The 19160-nt window shown below is 45.3% G+C and overlaps 1 protein-coding gene across 1 annotated transcript in view; it reads left to right on the forward strand.

Moving 5' to 3' along the window:
* The window catches only part of pepd (peptidase D), a 237456-nt gene that overhangs the window by 35546 nt on the left and 182750 nt on the right, over positions 1-19160 (forward strand). The window contains exons 5-6 of the mRNA XM_072280002.1: positions 9285-9332; positions 9561-9622. Coding sequence (XP_072136103.1) covers positions 9285-9332; positions 9561-9622 — 110 coding nt within the window. The remainder of the gene's footprint in view (positions 1-9284; positions 9333-9560; positions 9623-19160) is intronic.

Consider the following 19160-nt stretch of genomic DNA (forward strand, 5'->3'; position numbering starts at 1 on the left):
AACTTAACCCTAGCCTAATCAGAAGACAATTTACAATGAACAATTAATCTACTAATCGTTAAGTCTTTGGACTGTGGGAGGAAACCCATGTGCTCACGAGTTGAACATACGAACTATTTCCAGATGACACCGGCTCCCCAAAGGTGGCATCCATTATTAAGGACATTTTCAACCTCTCACTGCTACGGGTGGAAGTTCCCACTTACCAGTGCTTAAGAAGAAAAAAGAATAATGTGAGCTGCCTTAATGACTATCACCCAGTAACACTCACATTAATGGTGATGAAATGCTTTGAGAGGTTGGTCATGACGAGACTGAACTACTGCCTCAGCAAGCACCTGGACCCATTGCAACTTGCCTATTGTCACAATAGGTCGACGGCAGATGAGATCTCAATGGATCTTCACACGGCCTTAGACCACCTGAACAATACAAATACCTACTGTATGTCAGGATGCTGTTCATCGACTATAACTCAGGACTGAAAGAAGCTGTAGAGGATTGTAAATTTAGTCAACTCCATCTTGGGTACTAGCCTATAAAGTACCCAGGACATCTTCAAGGAGTGGTGTCTCAGAAAGGCAGCGTGCATTATTAAGGACCTCCAGCAGCCAGGGCATGCCCTTTTCTCACTGTTACCATCAGGTAGGAGGTACAGAAGCCTGAAGGCACACACTCAGCAATTCAGGAACAACTTCTTCCCCTCTGCCAACCAATTCCTAAATGGACATTGACCCCTTGGACACTACCTCACTTTTTTTAATATATATTTTTTCTGGTTTTTGCCCGATTTTTAATCTCTTCAATATATGTATATTGTAATTAATTTATAATAATTATTATTTTTCTCTGCTAGATTATGTATTGCATTGAACTGCTGCTGCTAAGTTAACAAATCTCACATCACATGCTGGTGCTAATAAACCTGATTCCAATTCTGACTCACTCAGAAGGTTGTGAGAATGTGGGACAAACTGCCAGCACAAGGGGTCCGTGTGAGCTTGATTTCAAGGTTTAAGTGAAGTTTGAATAGATACACAGATAGTAAGGATATGGAGGTTGATGGGAGTGGCAGTTTAAATAGTTTTGGCATGGACTAGATGGGCCGAAAGGCTTGTTTCTGTACTGGTACTTCCCTAGACTCTACAAAGCCTCATTTGATGGCGGTATTTCTACCTGCATTCTCTCCTCACTGAATTGGTTCCTTAAGGCTGTCATGGCTGGTGGGGGCAGGGAGCATCGCTGGTGTAGTGGGAATAAGCTCCCACTATCTATTAAATGTCACCAGTGGCACGCATCTCAAATAGCCTCTGACAACCAAGTCCAGCACCTGCCCTTCAAGTGTGATTTAGCTACTAATCCTGGCGGAACCGTTTCTTCTGACAGAAGGAGGAAAGACGGGTTACTGGCACCTTAAAACCAATCGCCTTGGGCAGATGGGGTTCGTCTGGGAGAAAGAAAACTTGGATCTTAAACCCCTTGCTCCCTCATGGCTTTACCCACTCATGGGGAAGGCCTTGGGAGTAAACCCCGAGGGAACAATCAGGACCTGGAGTCTCTGAGGTAGTCAGTCCGACGTTGAGTTCAACGCTGACCGGCAACTCCTGCGATGCCACTGGTGCTGAACTGTATCGGTCTCTACCGTTCCTCTGGATTCATCAGCTGCGTGGAGAGGGAAGCCTGCTGTACGGGCAACAGCTTGCTCTCCGTATTATACTGCCTTGGCTTGCGTAAACAACTGGGACACAACATACATGGTCGACACTGACCAACAGAGGGGACCCATGACTTGCGCTTTCTGTGTTTGCGGAGAAGGTTTATGTTCGTTTCCAGATACCTTTAATGTGCTTCTGAAGCTGCTGGAATTTAAGATGGTTATTTGAGATTTCACATCCTAACCCAAGACCTTGCAAGTCCCACTTGACGTGTTCCAGAATAAGATTAAACCTTTCACGACTCGACATCGCTGACAGCTGGTGAACAGGCTGCTGTGAAGTAAGTATCTGTGATTCTGCATTTCAAACAGATTCATCCTAGGATTGTCCCTGGAGAGGCCGAGTTTAAGGGCAGACCACAACACCCAGGATGAGTGCTGAATGCCAGTCAATAGCATCTGTGTCCCTTCCTCTGCAAATATCTGTCGACCGAATCCCTTCAGAGTTGGGCATTGGGATTGAGGGATGTATCCCGAATCAGAATCAGGTTTAATATGACTGACATTTGTGGTGAAATTTGTTTTGTGGCAGCAGTACATTGCAATACATTAAATTACTGTAAGCTTCAATGAGAAATAGCTAAAAAAAAAAAAGTAGTGAAAAGAGCAATATAGTGAGTTAGTGTTCATGGCAAATTTCAGGTCACATGCTGGTGATAATAAACCTGATTCTGATTCTGGACTGTTCAGAAATCTGATGGCAGAGGGAAAGAAGCTGTTCCTAAAACATTGAGTGTGTGCCTTCAGTCTCCTGTTTGTGTTCAGGCCCACTATGTAGTTGCCACCCCTTTGCTTCACACCCTCTCCCCAGCATATGGGAGCTGTTTCTGACTTGCTTTTTTAACCAGTGCAGCCTATCTCATTCCACAGTAACTAGTGATAGACTCCCGGTTGCTCCAATCTACTAGATATATCATCATGGGCAATGCTATAGTGTATACAATGCTGGCAGTCAGGGCTCAATCCCTGCCACAGTATGCAAGGAGTTTTTTTTTGTTCTCGATCGCATGGGTTTCCTCCCACATTCCAAAGGTGTATCGGTTGGGGTTACTAAGGTGTAGGCATGTTATTTTGGTGACAGAAGCATGGCGATACTTGGTGTGAGTGAAGTTGCCCTCTGATTCGAGAGCCTGGTAGTTGAGGGATAATAATTGTTCCTGAACCTGGTGTTGTGGGTCCTGAGGCTCCTGTATCTTCTTCCTGATGGCAGTAGCGAGAAGGGAGCATGGCCTGGATGATAGGGGTCTTTGATGATGGATGCTGCTTTCCTGCAACAGTGCTTCATGTAGATGTATTCAATGATGGGGAGGGCTTTACACGTGATGGACTGGGCCACATCTACTCGTTTTTATTGGATTTGCCATTCAAGGGGATTGGTGTTTCCATAAAAGGCTGTGATGTAACCAGTCAGTGCACAGAGGCATTGGTTTCCTCAAAACTTAAAGGCAAAGAGAGACATGGGACTGAGGGATTGAGAATATTTTCCGTTATCTGAGACCAGGAAGCCTCTGCCAGAGTTATCTGTACTAAGGATCCCCACGTGAAATGCCAACCAGTTCTTTGCCTCCAGCAAATGCTGTTCAATAGGCTGCTGCCTGTGGGACAGGGTGGAGGTCTCGTCACCGCTGCCTGTGGGACAGTGTGGAGGTCTCGTCACCGCTGCCTGTGGGACAGTGTGGAGGTCTCGTCACCGCTGCCTGTGGGACAGTGTGGAGGTCTCGTCACCGCTGCCTGTGGGACAGTGTGGAGGTCTCGTCACCGCTGCCTGTGGGACAGGGTGGAGGTCTCGTCACCGCTGCCTGTGGGACAGTGTGGAGGTCTCGTCACCGCTGCCTGTGGGACAGTGTGGAGGTCTCGTCACCGCTGCCTGTGCGACAGTGTGGAGGTCACGTCACCGCTGCCTGTGGGACAGTGTGGAGGTCTCGTCACCGCTGCCTGTGCGACAGTGTGGAGGTCTCGTCACCGCTGCCTGTGGGACAGTGTGGAGGTCTCGTCACCGCTGCCTGTGCGACAGTGTGGAGGTCTCGTCACCGCTGCCTGTGGGACAGTGTGGAGGTCTCGTCACCGCTGCCTGTGCGACAGGGTGGAGGTCTCGTCACCGCTGCCTGTGGGACAGTGTGGAGGTCTCGTCACCGCTGCCTGTGCGACAGGGTGGAGGTCTCGTCACCGCTGCCTGTGCGACAGTGTGGAGGTCTCGTCACCGCTGCCTGTGCGACAGTGTGGAGGTCTCGTCACCGCTGCCTGTGGGACAGTGTGGAGGTCTCGTTACCACTGGAGCAGGCTGGTGATGGATGCACATACAATTTTGGTATTTGAGACCACTAGATAGGCACATGAGTATGTAAGGAATGGAGCCTGTGTAGGTGGAAGGGATTTGACAATAGACAACAGACAATAGGCCCTTCGAGCCAGCACCGCCATTCACTGTGATCATGGCTGATCATCCACAATCAGTATCCAGTTCCTGCCTTATCCCCATAACCTTTGATTCTGCTATCTTTAAGAGCTCTAGTCATCTCTTTCTTGAAAGCATCCAGAGACTTGGCCTCCACGGCCTTCTGAGGCAGAGCATTCCATATATCCACCATTCTCTGGGTGAAAAAGTTTATCCTCAACTCCGTTCTAAATGGCCTACCCCTTATTCTTAAACTGTGGCCTCTGGTTCTGGACTCACCCATCAGCGGGAACTTGCTTCCTGCCTCCAACGTGTCAGTGCCGATTTCCGACTGCGTCGTCTCTGATCTGGGCCGACAATTACTGTCGGCGGCACCTAATTAAATAGCATGTTTATTTCGGCTTTTTTGTTAAAGATGTGCTGTGTGTCTCCCAGCTACTGCTGCATTCTCCGCGAATCGGTATCTGTCCGTGGCCTGGGGGTTGGGGTGGTGGGACACTGTGGTGTCATCTCGTCATCGTCTGTTTCCATTAGAGCAGGTGGCTCATCTTCTCCTATGAACGCCTGCCTCAATGTCGAAGGTCGAGGTTCGTTGTCTGCTGTGCCTGATGTGAAAGGCTTGCCTGACTGCTGAGCCTCGCGCATTTTTCTATCACACAGTTCTTTGTAAGGTCTCAAACCATCCTGCAAATATCCCCTAAACCGACGTACCCTATCAAAATTAAAGTCGTACTTTATCATTGCTCACTCGGTTTCGATTGTTATCCTTTTCTCTTCCAATTGCATCAGCTCTTCATCTGTCAGTTCTTGGTCATGGGATGCCAAAACCTCTTCAACATCATCTTTGTCAGATTCCACAAGCCAAACTCACGTTGTTCTTACTTGGTTCACCACAATCAAAACACTTAATTATGTCTAGTCTAACGCTAAGTGCAGCACTCTTATGAGCTCTTTCAGGCTTTTCCGATACCTTAGAACTCATCTTCCAAATGGCTGCTCACAGGCATGTGTTTAAGCAATGCTGGCGAGAATGCCGTTCCGAATCCAGGGGAGAGCAGCTGCTTGGGGCGCGCGCTGCCTTTTATCGCGCGCTGATTTTATTGTGCACTGTTTTTTTTTCGTAACAGTGAAAACACCTTCTGAAAGCAAAAACAGGGTACTAATGTAGGTCTTCCGTAACAGTGAAGTTTCGTAAAGCGAACATTTGAAAAGCGGGGGACACCTGTATCCTTTGTATCAAAAAGGACAGGCAGGAAGGCATAGGCGGTGGAGTGGCTTTGTTGGTAAGATATGGAATTACATCTTTAGAAAGAGGTGGTATTGGGTCAGAGAATGTTGAATCTTTGTGGATGGAGTTAAGAAACTGCAGGGGTAAAAAAACCAATATGAGAATCATATATAGGCCTCCAAATAGTAACGAAGATGTGGGGTTGAGATTGCAAAGGGAGCTGGAAAAGGCATGTAAAAAGGGTAATGACACAATTGTAATGGGGGACTTCAATATGCAAAGAGATTGGGAAAATCAGGTTGGTGTTGGATCACAAGAGGAAATTTGTTGAATGCCTGCGAGGTGGCTTTTTAGAGCAGCTTGTGCTTGAGCCTACTCAGAGAAAGGCTATCTTAGAGTGAGTGTTGTGTAATAGCCCTGATCTTAGTAGGGAGCTTAATGTAAAGGAACCCTTAGGAGGCAGTGATCATAATATGATTGAATTAATACCGCAGTTGGAGAGGGAGAAGCACAAATCAGGTATATCAGTATTGCAGTGGAATAAAGGAAATTACAGAGGCATGAGAGAGGAGCTTGGCCAGGTGGATTGGAGGAGGATACTGGTGGCTGAAGTTTCTAGGAATAGTTCACAAGGTGCAGGATAGATATGTCCCACAGAAGAAGTTGTTCTCAAATGGCAGGGGTAGGCAACTGTGGCTGACAAAGAAAGTTAAGAACTGCATAACAGCCAAGGAAAGGGCATATAAGGTAGCAAAAGTGAGTGGGAGTTGGATGATTGGGAAGATTTTAAAATCCAACAAAGGGCAATTAAAAGAACTACAAGAAGGGAAAAAATGAAATGTGAGGGCAAACTCGCCAATAATATAAAACAGGATACCAAATGTTTTATTAGTTATATAAAGAGGTAAAGGAAAGTGAGAGTTGATGTTGGACAACTGTAAGGTGATGCTGGTGAGGTAGTAATGGGGGACAAAGAAATGGCAGATGAACTTAATAGGTACCTTACATCTGTCTTCACTGTGGAAGACACTAGCAGTGTGCCAGAGGTCCGTGAGCGTCAGGGAGCAGGAGTGAGTGCCATTGCTATTACAAAAGAGAAAGTGTTGGGCAAAGGTGGATAAGTCACCTGGACCACATGGACTACATCCCAGAGTCCTGAGAGAGGTCGCTGAAGAGATGAAGGATACATTGGTCATGATCTTTCAAGAATTACTTGATTCTGGCATGGTCCCGGAGGATGGGAAGACTGTAAATGTCATTCCACTCTTTAAGGGAGGAAGGCAAAAGAAAGGAAATTATAGGCCAGTTAGCCTAACCTCAGTGGTTGGGAAAATGTTGGAGTCTGTTATTAAGGATAAGGATTCGGGGCACTTGGAGATTAATGATAAAGTAAGTCAAAGTCAGCATGGTTTCTGTAAAGGGAAATCTTGCCTGACAAATCTGTTAGAGTTCTTTGAGGATATAACAAGCAGGGTGGACAAAGGAGAGGCAGTGGATGTCATTTACTTGGATTTCCAGAAGGTATTTGATAAGGTGCCACATGAGGCTGCTGAACAAGATGAAGTCCTATGGCATTACAGGAAAAATACTGGCATGGATAGAGGAATGGCTGACAGGCAAGAAGGCAGTGAATGGGAATAAAGGGGGCCTTTTCTGTTTGGTTGCTGGTGACTAGTGGTGTTCCTCAGGGGTCAGTATTGGGACTGCTACTCTTCACATTGTTTGTGATAAAGTTTGCGGAGGATACGAAGATAGGTGGAGGGATAGGTAGTGCTGAGGAAGCAATACATTGCGAAGTTTGTGGGTATATTTAAGGCAGAAGTTAATAGTTTCCTGATCGGTCAGGGCATAAAAAGATATGGCGAGAAGGCAGATGTATGAGGTTGAGTGGGATCTGGGATCAGCCATGATGGAATAGTAGAGCAGTCTCAATGGGCTGAATAGCCTAATTCTGCTCCTCTATCTTATGGACCCCGATTGTCCTTACAGACAATTGAATCCCGATCGCTGGTGTGGTAAGAGCAATACACTAACCACATGCTGCCGTGACACCCCCGATTGTTGATGTTGATCGGTGGGCCAGTTGCTGGAACAGTAAAATGTGAGCAAGGAATTTGGAGCGAAGCTGACTGGACCTTCCTAATAGGCTGGATAACAGGCTGCTAGTTCAGTGACAACAGCAATTACTGACTGCTGCAAGGGAGCGGAAATTGAAATCCTGCTTGAATGGTCCTACCCTGTTAACTTGCCACAGTAACTATTTGACTCTGGTTCTCCAATTACATTACCACAATGCAGTGGGACGATATGTTTCCCAAGTATAATTAAAGCACCCAGTCCTGGATGACAGAATTATGAGATTCCTGATGTGTCACGGACAAGCTTTTGTGTTCTGGCCACTTAGAATTCCCACTGTCAGTCAAGGAAACTAATCAGCCTTGAAGTTTCCTTTCCAAAGATGTTGTAAGTGAGGAGGCTGAGGAAAGGAAGACGAGGCACGGTAGTTGAACTGGATGCAGCATTTTGCCTTGGATCCTACGCAGGTTTTGGGTTGAAGATCCATGCTCTCAGGGCTATGTGAGTTACAGGCAAGATTCCTAGCAGTGTGAAGGAGCGGGGGTAGTGGGGTTGCCTATTGAGGGGATACTAGAGGTTGCTGTATGCTGTTGGGTATGAAGTTGGCCCTTCCGATTGCTGTTCACTTAGTGGGAGACGAGCTGGACTGCGTTCGACTGCAGCTGCAGGAGTGTGTGATGAGTTGTTGCAGAAGCGTGACTCCAGGGCAGCATCCATGAACCATCAGTCTACAGGCCATGACACTCAGGGACTTGGGCTAGATTTTTTTTTTGATAACTATTTTCTGCTAACCACCTTGTATTTGCTCTGTGTGCTGTGTGTGACTGTTGGCACTGTGTTTTACACCTTGGCCCCAGAGGTCAGGTTGAATGACAATTAAAATTGAACTTGAAATCCACATCCATTGATCCCTCAAAGTTCAAAGCACATATATGTCAGTATAGTCAACCCTGAGATTCATTTTCTTCCCGGCATTCACAGTAAATCAGAATCAATGAAAATCTGCACCAACTTGAGCGTTCAACCACTGTACAAAAGGCTATGCAAATAAAACAAAGAAATAATAATAGCAAATAAATAGGCAAGAAGTATTGAGAACATGAGATGAAGAGTCCTTGAAAATGAGTCCAGAGAGTGTGGGAACCGATGGGGCAAGTGAAGTTGTCCCCTTTTGTTCAAGAGCCTGATGGTTGAGGGGTAATAACTGTTCCTGAACCTGGGTGGTGCTGGTCCTGAGGCTCCTGTACCTTCTTCCTGATGACAGCAGTGAGAAAAGTGCATAGCCTGGGTGGTGGGGGTCCCTGATGATGGATGCTGCTTTCCTGCAACAACACTTCGTGTAGATGTGCTCAATGGTTGGGAGGGTTTTACCTGTGATATCCTGGGCCATATCTACTACATTTTGTACGATTTTCTATTCAAAGGTGTCAGTGTTTCCATTACCAGGCTGTGATGCAGCCAGTCAATATACTCTTCACTGCACATCAATGGAAGTCTGTCAAGTTTTTTGATGTTGTGCCGAATCTTCGCAAGCTCCTAAAGAAGAGGTGCTACCGTGCTAGAGACCTTTCCCAGGGTGGAATGGCTAATGCAAGGAGGCGATTGGAGGGAAGTGTAGGGAGAATGTCAGAGGTAGTTTATTTTTTTTTGCACTGAGAGTAGTGATTATGTGGAACACCTTGCCAGGGGTGGTGGTAGAGGGACATTTAAGAAACTCTTTAGGCAGTCACATGGATGAAGGAAAAATGGAGGGTGATGTGGGAGGGAAGGGTTAGATTGATCTTGGAGTAGGTTAAAAGGTCAGCACAGCCTTGTGGGCCAAAGGGCCTGTACTAAGCTGTAATGTTTTATGTTCTGTGTTCTGTTCACAGGTGGCAGAGGTGCTGAAGAAGCTGCAGCCAGATGTACTGCTCACCTTGGTGCGTAACCATGGAGTGGTAACCTGGGCAACCAAGGGTTGCGTACTTTTCCTGCTGCCCGAGCCCCCCTCGCGGCCCCGTCCGACGCTCGCGAGCCCCCCTCCTGACCGTAGATGCATCCCACTCCAACCCTGAGACCCCACATGCTACCTTCATGACCACTTTCCTCCTGTGTCTGCAATCACCTGCGCAGCATTGAGGGCTGATGGGATGTTGTTATAATTTCAGCGTGGCCTCAACACTGACAGTGGGCACACCACACGAGAAGCCTCATTCGAAGGGATCAGTCAGTAAGTACTTGTTATACCTTTGCCATTCGTATCATTGGGGCTCCTACTGATTCGCTTGGTGTTGTCCTCCAGTGTTCACTCGATGGATGAACAAGCTGGACACTCAGGATCTTGGGCTTTTTCTTGCTGACTATGTTTTTCTGAAACTGTTACCATTTGTGCTGTGTGCTGTTGGTAATGTGTTTTGCACCCTGGCCCCCAGAGGAATGCTGTTACATTTGGTTGAATGATAACTAAACTTGATACTGAATTTAACTTAATAGTTACAGCAGTACTTCACTTCCAGTCTCTGAGCAGACTGCACTCAAGTGTGGAATGAGTGAAGGTTGGGTATACCTTGAAGCAGCATCACAGTGGAGTCTCAAAACAGAGGCTCGAATATTCTGGATTGAAAAATAAGCTGCTGTAGGAATTCAGTGGGTCAAGCAGCATCTGTAGGAGGCAGAGGGTCATAGCAAGTTTGGTTCCTTTTAATATCAGAGAATGTATACAATATTCATCTTCAAATTCTTACTCTCTGCAGACATCCACAAAAGAGAAGAAAAGCCCAAAGAACGAATGACAGTAAAACGTTAGAACCCCAAAGCCCCCCTCCCCCTCCTACGCAGAAGTAGCAGCAAGGCATTCACCTTTCCCCTCCTGCTCATCCCAATTATTCCAGCAAAAAGCATGAGCCTGTTCATCACCCACCACGCAAGCAACAGCAAAGCCCCGAAAAGATCCATCAAAAAACACTTTTCACCCACAGTTCGACATGCCACAGCCTGTCTCGCTTGGGGGAGAGAGAGGTGTCACTCTTGCCACAATGAGAGGAGAGATCGACAGCTCAGTTTCAGTGTTATAGTCTGCAGTGTCACTTCTTATTTCGAGTTCCCCAACTCGAGAATCGGCAGAAAGCTCCCTCCCCATCGAGAGAGAGAGAGAGTGATCGCTCAAGTGCAGAGGCCTCTGATAGCCACTGTCTTGATGTTCCAATCTCTCACGATGCTTTAGGTGGCTTCTCCAGTGAGGATTGGGTGCACAGGGCCGCAACCCAAGGGCAAATGTCTTCCAGGCTGCCCCTGGAGAAATCAAAAACGGCTGCATGGCGTGCTCTGAGAGTGGGAACCCGCAGCTGTGAAGAACCGCAGTTTGAGTGCAGCTGTAAATCATGAACTCCGACAGGACCCCAGCCACCTGGAAAAGGAAAGAGGAGGCAGTAGAGAGAAAGTTTAAACTGTTTTGCAGGCGAATGTATATGTCACTATATACCAACCTGAGGTTCATTTTCAGAGTCAGTCAGTTTAATTTCACTGGTATGTTTTGTGCAGCGGCACCAGTACGTTGCAATACATAATAAAATCTGTCAATTCCATTGTGAAAATTAATTAAGTAGTGAAAAGAGAGCAAATAGTGAGCTTGTGTACATGGATTCACTGTCCGTTCAGAAATCTGATGGGCAGTGGGGAAGAAGCTGTTCCTGAAACATGTGGCACTCACAGTAAGTACAGAAGGAAATTGAATCAGTGGTAACACTGTGCACAAATGGACGGACGGACAACTGACATGCAAAAAACAAACTGTTCAAATACAAAAAAAATTGACTAATAATAAGTATATAAATAATGCAGTGACTCATCACTTTCACCTGTTCCGGTCCATCCAACTCAAATCAGTTGATCTCACTTTATCCCAAACATGAGAAAGTCTGCACACGCTGGAAATCCAGAACAACACACACACCATGCTGGAGGAACTCAGCAGGTCAGGCAGCATCTATGGAGAGGAGTGAACAGTCGATGTTTTGAGCTGACTGTTTATTCAGATTTATCAGAACATTCCTATGAGCTAATTGTCATACAGAACAGTACAGCACAGGAACAGGCCCCTTGGCCCACAATATCTATACTGAACACAGTGCCAGATCAAATCAAATTCCTTCTGCCTATACACCTCCATCTCTACAATGCCTGTATAACTGCCCCTTAAGCACCACCATTGTATCTGCTTCCACACCACCTCTGGCAGCCTGGTCTTTATAAAACCGCTGCAGCACCCTCTCCAGTGGTAAGTGGACTTCCACGCTGTATCACAGTGTAGAGTTCTTGAAAGTGAATCTATAGGTTGAGATTGTGCATCTGTGTTGTTTCTGCAAGCGTGGAGTGTTTGTTGGATGTTTAGATATGGCTCCAAGCTCAGATAGCTTGTGGGTTGGTACTCCCGTGTAGAGGGACGAAACTGTTCCTAAAACGCTGAGTGCCTTTGGGCTCCCCATGAAGAGGGCATGTCCTGGGCAATGGGATTGGTAATGACAGAGACCACCTTTTTGAGACATCTCCTTCAGGAGATGTCTTCTGATGTGAGGTCAATGTCCATGATGGAGCTGACTGAGTTTACAACCCTCCAACACTCCCCCAGGGGTAGTGGTAGAGGCAGATACAATAGAGACATTACAGTACATGTAGGAGGTACGTGGGTGTGAGAAAAGTGAAGGGTTATGGGTTTGTGCTTTGGGCAGATGGGGCTCATCAGCCGAGGTTGGCAGCTCATCTAGGAGAAGGAAAACAGCTAGGACACAACATCGATCAACAGAGGACTTGTATGGGTTTGTGTTGGAGGGAAGGGGTAACTTGTATAGATTGCCACATTGTGCTGTGCTGTAGTGTTCTATGATGTGATCAGCACGCTGTTTCTCCACACTGCTCCCTTCGCCTAACATGAGTCTTATACTGATTCCTCTGTATGAAGTCTCAAAATAGTTCATCTTTGTTACTGTGTCCCTGAGGGGACCACGTATTCTGTGTCCCCGAGGAAAACATCACAATAGGCTTAGGACTGATGAATGATTTATTGTCTCTCGAATGGCCCAACCACAGCAAGAGGTTGTACTTTTCTACAGAAATTGCCAGTGTGATTTAATGCAGGGAGAAGGTTTAGCAAAGTGAAATTTAGTATCTGGATGACGCTGCCAGACTGAATCCTCCTCTTGATCAGAGGCAGTTAAAGAAAGAAGCTGCCTTTAGCTGGGAGAGGGGAAAGAATTTCTTAATTTAAAGAATGATACTCTATAAAAGCACACACAAATGATTCTCACTTTGCCGGGTGAGTGGCTCCTAGTGAGTGAGACTTCTAACCGATGCTTTGCCCAAAAAAGTCTGTATCTGTGTTTGTGATGCTACTGGTGACAATGAGGTAATGTTCTGTATTTAGATTCATCTTTCACACAAAATGTTCATCTTTCCTCAAACATTAGCTCTGTCACGTGTACATTGAAACATACAGTGAAAATGTGTCCTTTGCAGTTGCAAGAAAATGTTCGTGATCCTTTGCAATTACTGCACTAATTGCTCATACAATGTGGCTTGATCTGATCTTCTGGTCCAGATGGTGCCTGTGCACATGCCCCTTCGGCCAACTCCTTTTGGGTAGATCAGAAAGCCATCTATTTCACTTTTATCTTTTTTTGCATTTGTTTTTCACCTTCAATGTGACTTTGACTTAATCAGAATCATCTTCATTATCACCGGTATGTGTCATGAAATTTGTTAACTTAGCAGCAGCAGTTCAATGCAATACGTTATATAGAAGAAAAAAATAATAATAGTAAGTAAGTCAATTACTGTATATTTATATTGAATAGATTAAAAATCATGCAGGAAATCAGAAATAATGTATTTTTTAAAAAGTGAGGTAGTGTTCAAGGGTTCAATGTCCATTTAGGAATCGGATGGCAGAGGGGAAGAAGCTGTTCCTGAATCGCTGAGTGTGTGCCTTCAGGCTTCCGTACCTCCTACCTGATGGTAACAGTGAGAAAAGGGCATGTCCTGGGTGCTGGAGGGCCTTAATAATGGATGCTGACTTTCTGAGACACCGCTCCTTGAAGATGTCCTGGGTACTTTATAGGCTAGTTCCCAAGATGGAGCTGACTAAATTTACAACCCTCTGCAGCCTCTTTTGGTCATGTGCAGTAGCCCCCTCCCCCATCCCCATACCCATACCAGACAGTGATGCAGCCTGTCAGAATGCTCTCCATGGTACATCTATAGAAGTTTTTGAGTGCATTTGTTGACCTCACAAATCTCTTCAAACTCCTAACGGTATGGAGGGTGGAGCCTGTGATTTGCAGTCTGGAGATCATTTGGGTGTTTCAGCACCCTGCACTCTCCGAGAAGAGTCCGGGAGACAGAGGCAGCGTACGAGAACCTCGGGGCGAGAAGGTTGCAAGCTGATGATCGACTCCAGTTCACCAATTAAAGAGACGAGGGAGATTGAAACATTGAGGCAAATGCAGAAGGTGAACACAGGCTGCCTGCCCTTTTATCACTGGTGGGGGGGGGGGTGTTGCTCTTCTGCTGGAGAGGGGAGACTAACTTTTTATCGCTGGTGAGATCGCTCTGCTGCAGCTGTGCCTGGAGAATGTTACCAGGTTTTCTGTGTTTTTGGATATGGACTTGAACTATAAGCTTCTTTTCCTGCCTTATATTTTTTAATTTTCTGTGTTTTTCACCCAATCTTTGTTTTTTTATGTGGGGTGGGGGATTTTTTTGGGGTAGATGTCCCTGTTCTGTTTTTGTTCTTTTTGTGTGGGGAGAAGGGATTTGGGGGGGCGCGGTGGTGTCTGTGGTCATATTGCCATTGTTTCTTGGTTTCGTGGCTATCAGAAGAAGATGATTTTCAGAGTTGTATACTTTCATATTAAATGAGCCTTTGAAACTTTGATCTTCTAAGTCACCATAATAGCCAAACACGATCTGCCTAAACTAATAACACACAATTGTATTTTCATGCCTTTATTGAACACATTGTTTAATCATTCACTGTCCGGACTGGAAAAGGTATGTGAACCTTTGTATTTAATAACTGATAGAACCTCCCTTGGCAGGAATAACCTGTACCAAACATTTCCTGTAGCTGCTGATCGGTCTTACACAACAGCAAAGAGGAATTTTTGACCATTCCTGCATACCGATCTGTTTCAGTTCATCAGTATTTCTGGGATACCCCGCATGAACATCCCTCTTCAGGTCAGGCCACAGCATCTCAGTTGGGTTAAGGTCTGGACTTTAACTTGGCTATTCCAAACACAAATTTTCTTCTTTTTAAACTATTCTGCTGTTGATTTACTCTTGTGTTTTGGATCATTGCCTTATTGCATCATTCCAAGTTCTGTTAAGCTTCAGGTGATGGACTGCTACCCTGGCATTCTCCTGTAAAATGTCTTGATACAATTTTGAATTCATTGTCCCTCAGTGATTGCAAGCTGTCCAGGCCATGAGGCAGCAAAGTAGCCCCAGACAAAGTATGCCTGGAGTTTCTGCTCATGGGTGTTGTGAAGTGTCACGCTAGCCATACTGGCCTCTAGCATATTTCAAAGTTCTGGATGTGCTCTCCTATGTACTGGTATTTGTTGTTTATCCCAGGGCAGTTTCTGGGACCTGACTGGTTACTATGTTTACTACATTTGAGACTATACAGTAACACTGATAAACCACTATCCAATGATTGTGAAACCCCGGTGGTTTGACCTCCAGCTCAGCAGGTGATGCTCTCTGTCCCCTCACTGGGTGCCTGGTTCATGAGGGGAAGACAGGAAGCAAAGAGTGGGAATAAACGGGACCTTTTCAGAATGGCAGGCAGTGACTAGTGGGCTACCGCAAGGCTCAGTGCAGGGACCCCAGTTGTTTACAATATATATTAATGACTTGGATGAGGGAATTAAATGCAGCATCTCCAAGTTTGCGGATGACACGAAGCTGGGCGGCAGTGTTAGCTGTGAGGAGGATGCTAAGAGGATGCAGGGTGACTTGGATAGGTTGGGTGAGTGGGCAAATTCATGGCAGATGCAATTTAATGTGGATAAATGTGAAGTTATCCACTTTGGTGGCAAAAATAGGAAAACAGATTATTATCTGAATGGTGGCCGATTAGGAAAAGGGGAGGCGCAGCGAGACCTGGGTGTCATTATACACCAGTCATTGAAAGTGGGCATGCAGGTACAGCAGGCGGTGAAAAAGGCAAATGGTATGCTGGCATTTATAGCGAGAGGGTTCGAGTACAGGAGCAGGGAGGTACTACTGCAGTTGTACAAGGCCTTAGTGAGACCACACCTGGAGTATTGTGTGCAGCTTTGGTCCCCTAATCTGAGGAAAGACATCCTTGCCATAGAGGGAATACAAAGAAGGTTCACCAGATTGATTCCTGGGATGGCAAGACTTTCATATGAAGAAAGACTGGATGAACTAGGCTTGTACTCATTGGAATTTAGAAGATTGAGGGGGGATCTGATTGAAACGTATAAAATCCTAAAGGGATTGGACAGGCTAGATGCAGGAAGATTGTTCCCGATGTTGGGGAAGTCCAGAACGAGGGGTCATAGTTTGAGGATAAGGGGGAAGCCTTTTAGGACTGAGATTAGGAAAAACTTCTTCACACAGAGAGTGGTGAATCTGTGGAATTCTCTGCCACAGGAAACAGTTGAGGCCAGTTCATTGGCTATATTTAAGAGGGAGTTAGATATGGCCCTTGTGGCTACGGGGATCAGGGGGTATGGAGAGAAGGCTGGTGCAGGGTTCTGAGTTGGATGATCAGCCATGATCTTAATAAATGGCAGTGCAGGCTCGAAGGGCCGAATGGCCTACTCCTGCACCTATTTTCTATGTTTCTATGAGCTCCTTTCCACTTGAGTTCAGTGGAAATATTGTTATGCCACTGTGTTACATCTAAAGGAAAACAGAATTAAATATATGTTGGTGCATAAGACATAGGAGCAGAATTAGGCCATTCAGCCCATCGTGGCTGATTTATTATCTCCCTCAATTCCATTCTGTTGCCTCTCCCTGTAACTGTTGATGCTCTGACTAATCAAGAATCTATCAACCTCTGCTTTAAATATACTCAATGACTTGGCCTCCACAGCCGTCTATGGCAATGAATTCCACAGATTCACCACCCTCTGGCAAATGAAGTTCTTCCTCATCTCTGTTATAAAGGGACATCTTTGTATTCTGAGTCTGTGCCCTCTGGTCATAGACTCCCCCACTGTAGGAATCCTCCTCTCCACATCCACTCCATCCAGGCTGATAGAGTGGACATGGAGAGGATATTCCTGATAGTCCAAAAATCCCACATATCTAACGCCACCAGTGTTGTGTCAATGGTAGGTTAATAGTTTTACTCTCTTTAATATGCATAGGGGTATCCTGAGGCTCTGTCATTCACTATAGAAACATAAAACTTTGTTAAATTTCTGAGAGGACAACCACAGCAAAAATTGTTCTCACCTGATGGACATTTCTAAACTTGAGACTGTGGTTGGCATGGATGTGTTCAACCTACACACTCACTTGCAAGGTCTCTACAATTCAAGTTTCTATTTGCACAATTTGTCACCTCTTGTACGTTGGTTGTTTGTCAATCTTCGTTTATGTTTAGTTTTTCATAAATTCGATTGTGTTTTGTTATTTTCCTGTAAATGCCTGCAAAAAAAGTATGTCAAGGGGGAATTTCTAAAATGCCTACGAGATGATTTTTTAGAGCAACTTGTGTTTGAGCCCATTAGGGGATCAGCAATTCTGGATTGGGTGTTGTGCAATGAACTGGAATTGATTAGAGAGCTTAAGGTAAAGGAACCCTTGGGAGCCAGTGATCATAATAGGATAGAATTCATCCTGTAATTTGAGGAGAAGCTAAAGTCAGATGTATCAGTATTACAGTGGTGTAAAGGGAATTACAGAGGCATGAGAGGAGCTAGCCAAAATTGATTGAAAAGGAACATTAGCAGAGATGACAGCAGAGCAGAAATGGCTGAAATGTCTGGAAGCAATTCATAAGGTCCAGAATTTACATGTCACAAAGAGTAACAAGAGTTCTAAAGGCAGGATGACACAACCGTGTCATAACTTTGAGAAGTCAAAGTCGACAGCAAAGCTAATGATAGGGCATATAATAGAGCAAAAATTAATGGGAAGTTAGAGAATTGGGAAGCTTTTAAAAACCAACAGAATACAATTTTTAAAAAAACAGAAGGAAAAGATAGATCCTACATCTCAGGATCTTCTCCATCAACTTACCAACCACTGAGGTAAGACTCACTGGTCTATAATTTCCTGGGCTATCTCTACTCCCTTTCTTGAATAAAGGAACAACATCCACAACTCTCCAATCCTCCGGAACCTCTCCTGTCCCCATTGATGATGCAAAGATCATCGTCAGAGGCTCAGCAATCTCCTCTCTTGACTCCCACAGTAGCCTGGGGTACATTTCGTCCGGTCCTGGCGACTTATCTAACTTCATGCTTTCCAAAAGCTCCAGCACATCCTCTTTCCTAATATCTACATGCTCAAGCTTTTCAGTCTGCTGCAAGTCATCCAAGATCCTTTTCCATAGTGAGTACTGAAGTAAAGTATTCATTAAGTACCTCTGCTATTTCCTCCGGTTCCATACACACTTTCCCACTGTCACACTTGATAGGTCCTATTCTTTCACGTCTTTTTCTCTTGCTCCTCACGTACTTGTAGAATGCCTTGGGGTTTTCCTTAATCCTGCCTGCCAAGGCCTTCTCATGGCCCCTTCTGGCTCTCCTAATTTCCTTCTTAAGCTCCTTCCTATTAGCCTTATAAACTTCTAGATCTCTAACATTACCTAACTCTCTGAACCTTTTGTAAGCTTTTCTTCTTGACTAGATTTATTACAGCCTTTGTACACCATGGTTCCTGTACCCTACCATAACTTCCCTGTCTCATTGAAATGTACCTCTGCAGAACTCCACACAAATATCCCCTGAATATTTGCCACATTTCTTCCATACTTTTCCCTGAGAACATCTGTTTCCAATTTAAGCTTCCAATTTCCTGACTGATAGCCTCATAATTCCCCTTACTCCAATTAAACGTTTTTCTAACTTGTCTGTTCCTGTCTCTCTCCAATGCTATTGTAAAGGAGATAGAATTATGATCACTATCTCCAAAATGCTCTCCCACTGAGAGGTCTGACACCTGACCAGGTTCATTTCCCAATACCAAATCAGGTACAGCTTCTCCTCTTGTAGGCTTATCTACATATTGTGTCAAGAAACCTTCTTGAACACACCTAACAAACTCCACCCTATCTAAACCCCTCACTCTAGGGAGATGCCAATCGATATTTGGAAAATTAAAATCTCCCATCATGACAACTCTGTTATTATTACACCTTTCTGGGATCTGTTTCCCCATCTGCTCCTCGATATCCCTGTTACTATTGGGCGGCCTATAAAAAACACCCAGTAAAGTTATTGACCTTTTCCTGTTCCTAACCTCTACCCACAGAGACTCTGTAGACAATCCATGTCGTCCACCTTTTCTGCAGCCGTGACACTATCTCTGATCAACAGTGCCACACCCCCATCTCTTTTGCCTCCCTCCCTGTCCTTTCTGAAACATCTGAAACCCGGCACTTGAAGTAACCATTCCTGTCCCTGAGCCATCCAAGTCTCTGTAATGGCCACCACATCATATCTATAAGTACTGATCCATGCGCTAAGCTTATCCGCTTTGTTCACAACATTCCTTGTATTAAAATA

Source organism: Mobula birostris, chromosome 15 (assembly GCF_030028105.1).
Source record: "Mobula birostris isolate sMobBir1 chromosome 15, sMobBir1.hap1, whole genome shotgun sequence".
NCBI classification, from domain to species: domain Eukaryota; kingdom Metazoa; phylum Chordata; class Chondrichthyes; order Myliobatiformes; family Myliobatidae; genus Mobula; species Mobula birostris.